The sequence below is a fragment of the Bidens hawaiensis genome, unplaced genomic scaffold (genome assembly GCF_021521415.1).
Source record: "Bidens hawaiensis isolate Kalapana, Puna unplaced genomic scaffold, B.hawaiensis_p1.1 tig00034765_1, whole genome shotgun sequence".
NCBI classification, from domain to species: Eukaryota; Viridiplantae; Streptophyta; class Magnoliopsida; order Asterales; family Asteraceae; genus Bidens; species Bidens hawaiensis.
Window position 1 is genome coordinate 165017 of NW_027496046.1, and position 12402 is coordinate 177418.

General features: G+C 40.3%; 1 protein-coding gene across 1 annotated transcript; it reads left to right on the forward strand.

Moving 5' to 3' along the window:
• Positions 1-4296: 4296 nt before the first annotated feature.
• On the forward strand, positions 4297-4808 carry LOC143586687 (protein FAR-RED ELONGATED HYPOCOTYL 3-like). The gene is made up of 2 exons (XM_077068172.1): positions 4297-4473; positions 4554-4808. Exons 1-2 carry the CDS (start codon positions 4297-4299, stop codon positions 4806-4808), a joined length of 432 nt encoding a protein of 143 aa, XP_076924287.1.
• The last annotated feature ends 7594 nt before the right edge of the window (positions 4809-12402 follow it).

Below are 12402 nucleotides of genomic sequence, written 5' to 3' on the forward strand. Positions count from 1 at the left end.
TTTTGCAGGTAATTGAAATTGATTTGGGGATTTAGGTTATGGGGATTTAATGGTGGTATGCTTGTTCAACAAAGGAGGCTAGTAGGACTAGTCTTCTAGAATAACATGGTCTTAAATTTTAATTGTAGGGACCTGCTAGGGACACCGCCCAGGCGCCGCGTATAGGCCTATACGCGGTGTTTTAGGGTATGATTTGACGTCCTAGCCTGGCTTGTTATAGGGTTGTCGGATCGTATGGGCTATACGCCGCGTATAGCCCTATACGCGGCGCCTATGGTGTTGTATATTTTTGAAGCCCGGCTCCCTCCCCTCCCTCTCTACCATTTCTTTTTTCCTTTATTTTTTTTTCTTAACCCTCACCCTCTTCATTCAACCAACACCAACAACCATATATGTTTCCGGAGTCGGACGAGGAGATGCCGGACGGGTAACGGTCAGTCGGAGTTGAACCATGTATGTTTCCGGAGTCGGACGAGGAGATGCCGGACGGCGCTAACGGTCAGTCGGAGTTAAGCTAGGTTTCGTTTTATCTTTATTTTTTACATGTTAGGACATAGTTGTAGGATGTTAGGACAGAGATTTGGTGAATGGTTTACTTTAGAAATTTGTCTAGGCACCGACCGTTTGACGGTAACCCTAGTTCGCCGGGCCTCCTAAACTTAAAATAGATTTCCCGTATTGTTACCGTTAGCGCTAAAATTTTTATTATATTATTACTATTAAAATATTATTATTATTATTAAGATATTGTTGTTATGAAAATATTATTGTTAGTAAAATAAAATACTATTATTGTATTTATTAAAATAGTATTATTATTATTAAAATAATAATATTTAAAAACTATTTAAATATAAATTATTATATTTTTATTATTATTAAAATATTATTAAAATAATTATAATAAAATACTATTAAAATATTAATTATTATATTATTATTATTTTTATTCTAAACATATAATTATTAGTATTAAAGCATTTAGTTTTCCATTATTACTAGTACTAAAATATTATTATTATTAGGTACCTGATGTACGCTAGAGAGTCAGATGTCGGGGTTAGGCGGCGACGCAAGACTTTCGGAGGTACGTTTGTATAGCGTATTGTATAATATAATATAATAATATTATTATATTATATTATTATATTATATTATGTTATACTGTATTATGTTATATTTATGTTAGTGAGTTTTTCTAGAAAAGTCCACCAGTGTTGTCTTATTATGGTTTTTTTTTCTTTTTTTTTTCTTTTCTTTTGTTATTATTAATGTTATTTATGATTATTATTAATATTAATAATATTTAATTAACAATAGCATATTATTATTGGAAATTCGATAAAGGGCGTTTAATAGCAGGACTTATTTGGGAAAATTGACAGTGTGAAACGAACTTTTAAATTATTGGCTGCTTTCGTTATGGGCATCTTCAATCAGTTACAGTGGCTTACTTGGGAAAAATGGCATTTTCAAACGAACTTTCAATTTCTTGGCTGCTTTCGTTATCGACATCTCAAACCTGGCTCTTCGATTTCTTCGAACTCCAACGGTCTTGACCGCCGGTCACCACCGACAACCATAGTTGTGTTCACTCGAACACATATCAGTCATCACTAAGCTTAAGCTTAGGCTTGTTAGTTTTATTTTTAGTTGGGGGTATTCTAAGTTGTTTATGTTGCGTATATTAAAGAATTATCGGCTTTTATACATACGTATGTATATATAGTAGATGTGCGGTATAAGAATTCATTGCGTCGAGATAACTAGCACCAGATCGAGACGTTAGTTTGATGAGTTTGAATCTCTCGGATCCGTGGTATCCGCTAACGGCAGCGAGAACGGGAGCCCCTACTTTGGACAGATAGGTGGAAATTCGGTCATTGCTCCAACATAACGAGCACCAGATAGAGATGTTAGTTCGCACTTGGCTAAACCGGTTGACACGTATGCAGACGTGGGTTTAGGTTCGGTGCTGACCTGGATATTAACACGTATGTTTACAGCATTCGTTGACACGTTTGCATAATACACAATGAAAGCACAAACTCAAACAATAATCCATACAATAGCAATTGTCTTCGTTATTTTTCTCTTCTTCTTGTTTGACTGGTCGTTGAAGAGAATTGCTATTGTATGGATTGTTGTTTGAGTTTGTGCTTTCATTGTGTATTATGCAAACGTATTAATATCAGCGCCAGCACGGAGCCTAAATCCACGTCAGCATACGTGTCAACCGGTTCAGGTAGGTCCCGCTAATATCTCAGTCTGGTGCTCGTTGAGCTAGAGCAATGACCGAATTTCCACTTATCTGTCCAAAATATGGGCTCACGTTCTCGTTGCCGTTAACGTATACCGCGGATCCGAGAGATTGAAACTCATCAAACTAGCGTCTCGATCTGGTGCTGGTTATCTCGACGCAATGAATTCTTATACCGCACATCTACTATATATATATACGTATATATAAAAGCCGATAATTCTTTAATATACGCGACATGAACAACTTAGAATACCATAACTAAAAATAAAACTAATAACAAGCCTAAGCTTAAGCTTAGTGACGACTGATATGTGTTTGAGTGAACACAACTACGCTTGCCGGTGGTGGCCGAAGGTCAAGAGCGTTGGAGTTTGAAGATATCGAAGAGGCGGATTTGAGGTGCCGATACCGAGAGCATCCAAGAAGAGGCGGATTTGGCACTGTCAGTTTTTCCTAAGGTAATCACCGTAACTGATTCAAGATGTCCATAACAATAGCAGCCAATAAATTGAAGGGTCGTTTTGCAATGTCAATTTTTCGATATAAGGCCTGCTACCGAACACGCTTTGCCGAATTGTGAATAATAATATATTATTCATAATTAAAATACTATTAATAATAATTATAAATAACAAAAAAAAGAGAAGAAAAAAAACATAACAAAACAAGCTGGTGGGTTTTTCTAGAAAAGCTCCCCTATCTGCCGCGTATAGACCTTTACGCGGCGTCTTTTTATGAATAAGACGCCGCGTATAGACCTATACACGACATCTTAGTCTGATTACAACCTCTGCCCTGCAAAGGCTGTGCTAGGTTGTCAACTCGTACCTTAGACGCCACGTATAGACCTATACGTGGCGTCTTGATGTTGCTGAATTATTGGAGGCCGGCTCCCCTCTTTTCCCTCCTTTCCTTTCTTTTATTATAAATGTTTGTTGTTGGACTATGTTTCATCGTTCAACGAAAAACAATGCAACATTTGTTCTATATATACCCAGAATGTCTTGGTTTAACCATTTATTTCCAGAGGAGGACCTGGGTTACGCTGCTAATGATCAGCCTAGCACGTCGTGGTTACCCGACCTTAAACCAGGTTTCGTTATATATTTATTTAGTATGAATTTGGTAGTTTTTTTTACTAACACATGCTGCATTACTTTTTGTTATGAGTATGTCGGGTATGATACCCAGCCCGAACAGTTTTATGGTAACACTGGCTCGTTGGGCTTGCCAAACTTGAACCAGGTTTTGTTATACAGTCTTTTTGTAAATATACGGTTATCTTATTATTATTTTAATATTCTTATTTATTATTAAAATATTATATTTTATATTATTATAGGTATTATTATTATTAATTATTACCACTGGCACTGTTGTTTGAATTTCTAATTTATGTATGGTAGGAGTACTTTGTGTCGGATTACGGTAGACAGCTTTCGTATCTGTCATCTGTCGCCTGGTTGGATTACGGAGGTCAGGCTACGTCATCGTACCAGCCACCAGTAGCAAATGATCCGTTTTATGGAACCGAGTCTTCATCGCACCACGGGCGAAATGATTATGCCGGGCCAAACCCAAATAACGAAGATGGGTACGATGACGACTACATACGCGAGGTGAAGGTTTCGTATAAAACAAATGCTGTAAGACACCGTGTGTTTTGTTTAAATTAATATTATTTGCTTGTATGTTATTTAATAAACGGCTTAAGAATTAGCGTAAAACTGTTTCAGATTTTTGAGAGCCGCGAGGAGCTGGAGAAATGGGTAAAAGTTAGAGGACGAGAGCATGGGTTTGTTGTTGTGGTCCAGCGGTCAAGGAAAAACGCCGTGGACCTTGCATTCAATCGTGGAGGCGAACCCAAAATAAAGGCGACAGTGAGACGTACCGGCAACATCAAAAAATGCTGTCCGTTTAAAATCCTGGGCAGGTACGACTCGAGGGGTGCATGTTGGAGGGTTCAAGTGGTAAACGAGACTCACAACTAAGATCCCGTTGAATTCGAGGAGGGGTGTGCGTCTTTTAGAAAAATGAACACCGACCAGCTGGATATGGTTGAGAGTTTACACAGGGCCGGCGTGAAGCCGCAAGAAATCGAAGCAGCCCTTCGCGAAAAGTTTCCCGGTGTGCAACCTGCATTAAAAGATATATACAACCACACCGCCAAGATTAGGAGGGATGGGCTACTAGGCGACACCCCTATGAAGGTAGTTCAAAACACTTGTAGTTTTAATGTGTACTTGTCGTGCTTGTAATATTTAGCAAAGTTTTATTTCATCCAATGCAGGCGCTGGAAAACTTTCTCGCAGGCAACGGTTTCACGTTCTATACCCGGGAGAGTGATACTGACGACAGGACGGAGGAAATTTTCTTCTGTCATAGTAAGTCGCATAAGATGTGGCGTGCGTTCCCCGAGGTGCTGATGGTTGACACGACGTACAACACCAACATGTACGACTGGCCGTTGGTTCAGTTTATCGGTGTGACCTCGACTTCACAATCGTTTTGTATTGCCGCCGCGTTTATGATCAGGGAACGGTAGAGAAATTCGGCTGGGCTCTGGAGAAACTTAAACAAATGCTCTACGACTGCATGGAGCCACGCATGATCCTTACTGATGCGTACCAAGCCCTCATGAACGCATGCGACGCGGTCTTCCCTAATGCCACCAAAAAATTATGCATGTGGCACATATCCGAGAATATAAGGAGAAAATTTAAGGGCCTATATAGCACGGAAATGGGGACGGACTTTGCGTACTGGTGGAAGGTCCTGTATCACTCGTCGACGATTCAGGAGTACGACCACCGTCGCCTCAACATGGAGTGTCATTTGATACGGGACGATAGAGCCTGTGAGTCCTTCGTATCACCTGACAGTTTTTAATAGCCTAAACATACGTGTTAATAACGTTTCCTTTTATTTTTCAGAGGTCTGGCAATACATTCGCAAGAGCTGGCTGGATCCATACAAACACAAGTTTGTAGCCTGCTGGAACGACGAACGGCGAAACTACGGCGAAACTACGACGAACCGAGTTGAGAGCCAGCACGCAAATCTGAAAAGGTACCTCAATGGAAGCAACAACTCGTTCGACACAATTGCCAGGCAAATCCTTAAAATGGTCAACTCGCAGATGAAAGAAATCGGTAAATTTTTTTAAGCCTCCCGCTCGAAGGTCATGGAAGGACATCGACAGCACGTCTGGTTGAAGAAGCTAATAAATAGGGTGTCGATTCACGCTCCGGGTCTACTTGTGAACGAGTATGGGTTGATACACAAGATGCGTGACGGCGGCGCTTCATGCGACCACCATTTGTATTCGTCTTCGGGGCTGCCATGTGCTTGTCGGATTGAGGGATACATAGTTAACGACACGTGTATCCCAATAGAGGATCTTGACCCGTTCTGGAGGAGGCTTAATTTTGATCCAGCTTGTCCGCCGAACGAAGAGCCAGACTACGCAGCAGGTCTACGGGACATCACAAATATACTATCGTCCATAGATGACCCTAATCAAAAGAAAAGTTTTTTCGCCAGGCTCTTGTCTACTATTCCAGGGAGATCTAAAAAGAAGGAGCCAGAAAAAAGAGAGGATCCTCGGGGGCGTCCCAAAAAACCAGATCCCCCAAGGCACAGCGCATACACCCCCGCTCCAGATCTCCCCAGACACAGCTCCTACAACCCATCCTCGTCACAGGGGCCCAGCCAAGAAAACATCACCCCATCCTCGCTGAATCGTTCGTTGTCCCAGTCAGCGTCGCGGTTTAAAACTCCTCGTGGACGACCTACGGGAGCTCACCTCGGGTTTCCTTTGATGGTTTCGCCTGCGCAAGTACTGGCTATAGAAACGTTTAGGTGCGTCATTCCTAGCTGAGCCCAGCCGTTCGTCGCAAACATCAAAAACGTACGCCCAGACGGTAACTGCGGTTTTCGATCAATTGCAGTGGGTTTGGGGATACATGAGAAAGTTTGGCCGGATATTAGGCGGGCGATGCAGAACGAGCTGGAAACGAACGAAGGATGGTGGAGGGCGATGTTCAACAAAGAGGATGACAGATTATACAGCTGGGTTCATTCTAGCATTCCGTACTACAACACGGTCAAACCGGCGCCGCCGAGTCGTTGGTTCAGCTTACCCGGTCACGGGCACGTGGCTGCTCAGACATACGCGTGTGTGTTAGTCAACCTAGTTGGCAATCAGACCGAATCTTACTTCCCATTGAGAATCAGTCCTAACTTGGTTCCGGATCCATAGGTTATAGGCATCGCTAACTGGGGAAGTGATCACCGGGGGAAATCCCTAGGCCAAACCCTAATTGGGAAAGAAACGCCGTACCGGCGGTGCTCGAATGGAAAACACGGTTCGGACAATGTTTAAAAGAGTACGAAGACATACGCTAGGGTTGGCGAAGGGAATCCTCTAACGTAGATCTAAACAGCTTATAAAAGACATAGTATCAATGGACAAAAAAGTCTATAATAATAATAAATATTAAATAATAAATAATAAATAACAATAATTTTAATAATAATAAATAACAATAATTAAATAACAAACTAATATTAATATTAATAACTAAATAATATAAAAAAATAATAAAAATAATAATAAATAATAAATAATAATAACTAAATAACAAATTAATATTAATATTAATAACTAATAAATACTAATAAATAATGATAATTAAATAAAAATAAAAGGCCTAAGACGCCACGTAGGGCTATACGTGGCGTCTAGGACCCCTTGTATCAGCAGACGTCTGCTCAGCTACCAGACTTAGGCCTAAGACGCCACCGTCTAGGACCCCATATTATCAGCAGACGCCTGCTCAGACGCCCAGTTTTCAAATTTCAAAACTCCTGCGCGAACGACTGAGCATCCACACACGAGCCTATATCGGACGACGACTGGAATACCAAACGAGCCAACGAGATTTCACCCGACACCGACAACGACACCGACACGATATGGAGGTAATTTTTTAATATTATATTAGTGAAGATGATTAGGTTAATATGATGATTAATATGTGTTGTTGATGATGTGATGATGTTGATTATGTTGTTTGGATGGATAAAACTGTCGGCCGGAGTCCGGCCGTCGGTTTGCCTGGACTGTCAGACGAGGCGTATAGCTCTATACGTCGCGTCTGATATAATTTTTTTTCTGTTTATTTTTAATAATAATAATATTATTATTATTATTAATATTAATATTATTATAAATTTTATTATCAATATTATTATAAATTTTATTATCAATATTTATTACTAGTATTTATTATTATTATTAATATTTTTATTATAATAATAATAATTATTATTATTATTTGTTATAAATATTATTAATAATATTTATTGTTAGTATTTATTGTTATTATTAATATTTTTATTATAATTATTATTGTTATTTGTTATAAATATTATTAATAATATGTATTATTTGTATTTATTGTTATTCTTAATATTTTTATTATAATAATAATTATTATTATTTGTTGTAAATATTATTATAAATATTATTATTAATATTTATTATTACTATTTATTGTTATTGTTTTAATTATTATTATTTTTTATTATTATAGTTTGTGGACGACGAGATTGAGCACGAGCTCGAGCAGCTCGGGGAGGGCAAGGGGCGGGGCCGCGGGGCCCAAGGCCAGGGGCGGGGCCGCGGAACCCTCGAGGGCAACAACTTGTTGCTCACCTACCCTCATGTGCAGTTCGCTGAGGGTTCGGACGCCCACACACAATACATTCGCCTACGCCAGATGCACCCGTTTCCCAGCATGATTATTTCCTGGTTGTTTTTGGAGTCCTGTGACGCGCACCAGCGGGCGGCTGAGTACATTGGACAAGATACGCCCTGGAGCCGATGTTTCAGTATGCCACTATCAGGTCACCGGGAGCTGACATTGGAGGTTTACTCCACGATACGCGTTACGTAAGTTTACTCCACATTGTTATATTATATTATATTATTGCAGGTCCCGCGCGCTTGGTACGCCAGAGATTCAGATGAGGGTGCCAGGTGCCGATACGACACAGTCGGAGGTTTATTTCCGCATGTTCGGGCATGACGTCCATCTCTCGATGGAGGAGTTCGCGGTTGCTCTGGGCTTATAAACCGCTCAGGAGGTACGCAGCCCGATATACACGGAGAGCATCCACCAGATGCCGGAGGACGAGTTGCGGGTTTGGTAACGGGCCATCAGCGATCACGACTTCGGGGATAGGACCTTGGGCACCAGTTCCAAGGTCTCGTCTATTAGGGACCCGCTGCACATGTACGTTCTTAAAATGTATTCTATTGTTTAGTATAATATAATATAATATAATATAATATAATATAATATAATATAATATAATATAATATAATATAATATAATAATTATTGTTAATAAATTATATTATCTTATATTACACAGGTACCTTCACAGGCTGATTGCGGGTCGCAATCAGGGCGCGGATCACTGCAGCCTACGCGACCTGTTTTTTTTAGGTGTCTGCTGACTCACAGGCACTGCAACCTCGCTAGGGGGTTTGCAGACTATTTTGTCGCCTACCAGTTCAGGCAGGGACGAGGGTCCTTGATGGGTGGCGGGTACGTCACCCAGCTTGCGATATCTCTGGGACATGGAGACCTGGTGGACGGCCTGCGTATCACTCCGACCCGTCCCTGCCCGCTGGACCGCCAGCGTTGCGGCGGCATGCACATTGTGCGTTCGTTCCCCGGGCCCCACGGCCCGCGAGACTGACTGGTGGCCGGGGCGGGGGCACGTGCGCCTTACGTTCCGGTGCCTTTAGTCGAGCCTCCCCCGATCACGGCACCGGAGGTGGAGCTTGTACATGAGCCTGTCGACGCGGGGAAGGGGGCCGGCGGGGATCCTGACGACGGTGGTGCCGGACGTGAGGATCCGGGCGCATCTCAGGTACATTTTAATATATTATCGTTTTATCGTTCTTTTAATTCGACTTCGTATTAAACGTATTTCTGTGGTTTTATTGTTAGGGGCCAACGCAGCACGTTCCACGCACATATCGCGCGGTGCGTCTGGGTCCCGCCACCGACGCTAGGTTGGAGGCCCTAGAGTTGGAGATGAGGCGGATGTCGCGCCAGACGGACTGGCGGATGAGCCAGATTTCGCGCTTGATCGACTGGCTTGTTGCCAGTTGGGTAGCAAAGCTGTCTGGACCGCAGTACACCGTGCCACCACCACCCCCAGTTTTGACCACGAGGCGAGCACGTCTCGCGTGAGACGCGGACGGGGCGACGACGTGGATGCCCCGGATGGTTCGTGGACGAGGCGTAGGGGAGAGGACGATGCCGACGTTGGCGACGCGTTCGGGGGGCTCGTGGGCCACGACAACGACATGGGCATGGACATGGGGGACTTCACGTAGATTTTATGTTTTAGTTGTCGTATTTTCTTTTATTTGTACAGATTTAACAATGATTTTTGGTATATATATGTGTTAACTGTTTTTCACCGAAAGGATATTAAATACTAAATAAATAATTAATTAATATATAATGATAATAATAATAACAAAATAACAAAGAAAAAAAATAAAAAAAAAAACATAATAAGACAAAATTGGTTGGATTTTCTAGGAACACCGGCCTATACGCCGCGTATAGGCCGGTGTTTTAGCAATTTGGCGGTGTCCATTAAAAAATCCGTTTTTAAAGTGGACATAAATCTATGGCATGGTTTTAATCGCCGATAGATCTATATCTAATGTTACCATAGCTCACATGTTAGAATGTCACACATCTAATTAAAATGTGAAAAAAATGCACTATCATGTATGTATAGGCTTTTTTCAACGTTCAACGAATCTTTTAAATTGGCTACTGGTTAAATTTATCGTATCAGGACACACTCGTCTTTCGATCCGGGAAAAACCCTCACCTAAAGCCAACGCCCGAAGGCACGACAGTGCGGTGAGATAAAACTCGTTCGGTTCAAGGATCCAACTAGTGAAAGCCACGGGCCACCTAATCGCCTAGTCTCCCATCATCACTCTAGTGCAACTGAAACTAAATGCTGTGGGCAGGAATCGTACCTGATAACATGAAACACCAAGTCTTTTCTTTACCACTCTACAACTAGCTAATTGACATGTACGGGGGCTTCTTAGAAAAAGGTTTAATGATTTAACTGAAAATAAAGTTATGATTCAGTTTTTTTTATATTATAAAAATGTGAGTATGTGATGTTGTGTTCCCAAGATTTGGGAGGATGTTAGGAACACGGTAATTAATTAAATCTTTTCTTACTCATTTTCGTTCCTCTCTTTAATTATCTTTCCCATCTTTTCTTTTATCTATTGAAGTCAGGAGTGCAGCGTAAATGTGATTAGCTGGATTAAGTTGTGGCTTCACCTTTTGAGCCTCATCGCCCTTTAACAAGATAGCGCCTGAAGGGGCTACCGTCCTATCTATGTTGACAAGGTGGCTTAGACACCACCCCACTACAACCAGCCTTATAAGTTAAGTTTTAAGTTTTACTGTAACATCTTGAAGAATCGGATATTGTTTACATGTTATTTATACGAAATTAGATCACAAATAAGCACACTGACAAACCCATACATTTTACCTATGGGTCAACTATTTTCGGTGGTCAGGTTTTTCACTGGTAGATGTTATTAGAATTTGCATGCTAGTTCGATCGAGAAATACTATAAAAAAGGATAGCATAAGAGTGCTACGGTGTCATTAGGGGAAAAAAACCAAAAGGAAAAATCACAAGTTTCTGTAGTTCCCCCAATAATTCATGCCTCTTTTCTACAGCCACCCCTAAAATTGCTAAAAAAACCCAACTAATACGTCGTGTATAGAGCTATACGTGACGAATTAGGAGGTTTTTATAGAAAAACCCACCAGTTTGTCTTATTGTGTTGTTTGTTTTTTTTTTCTTTTTTTTTCTTTTCTATGTTTTTGTTATTTATAATTATTATTATTAATATTATTTTATTTATGAATAATATATTATCATTCAAAATTCGGCAAAGGGCGTTCAGTTGCAGGACTTATTTGGGAAAATTGACATTGCGAAGCGAACTTTTAGTTTATTGGCTGCTGTCGTTATGGACAACTTGAATCAGTTACGGTGATTACCTTGGGAAAACTGACAGTGCCAAACGAACCCTTTCTTGGCTGCTTTCATTATCGGCATCTCAAATCTGGTTTTTCAATTTCTTCAAACTCCAACTGTCTTGACCGTCGGCCACCACCATCAACCGTAGTTGTCTTCACTTCAACACATATCCCTTGTCACTAAGCTTAAGCTTAAGCTTATTATTATTTTTATGTTTAGATGAGGGTATTGTAAATTGATCATCTTCTGTATATTAAAGAATTATCAGCTTACACACACACACAGATATATATATATATATATATATACATATATATATATATACATACTAACAATGGTGTTTTAATATTTTTGTGTAGTAGATGTGCAGTATAAGAATTCATTGCTTTAACATAACGAGCACCAGATTAATTGAGATATTAGTTCGGACTTACCTGAACCGGTTAACACGTTTGATGACGTGGATTTAGGTTCGGTGTTGATGCTAATATTAACACGTTTGCTTACAGCTTTCATTATCACCGGCATAATACACAATGAAAGCACAAACTCAAACAACAATCCATACAATAGCAATTATCTTCATTCTTTTTCTCTTCTTCAATTCATGTTTAGTACATGAAGAAGAGAAAAAGAATGAAGAGAATTGCTATTGTATGGATTGATGTTTGAGTTTGTGCTTTCATTGTGTATTATGCCGGTGATAATGAAAGCTGCAAGCGAACGTGTTAATATAAGCATCAACACCGAACCTAAATCCGTGTCAGCAAACGTGTTAATCGGTTCAGGTAAGTCCGAACAAATATCTCAATCTGGTGCTCGTTATGTTGGAGCAATGACCGATTTCATAGAGTGTATACAAATCATTTTCGAAGTAATTTTGTTTTCAAAACGTATTTTATAACATAAAAGATGTAGCAAATTTAAAAAATCAAGAATCGGATGCCTGAAGGCCAATAGACCAAAGATAGGGATGAGATCGGTACTAGTACTGAAAATACTAATACCGAAAACTAATGA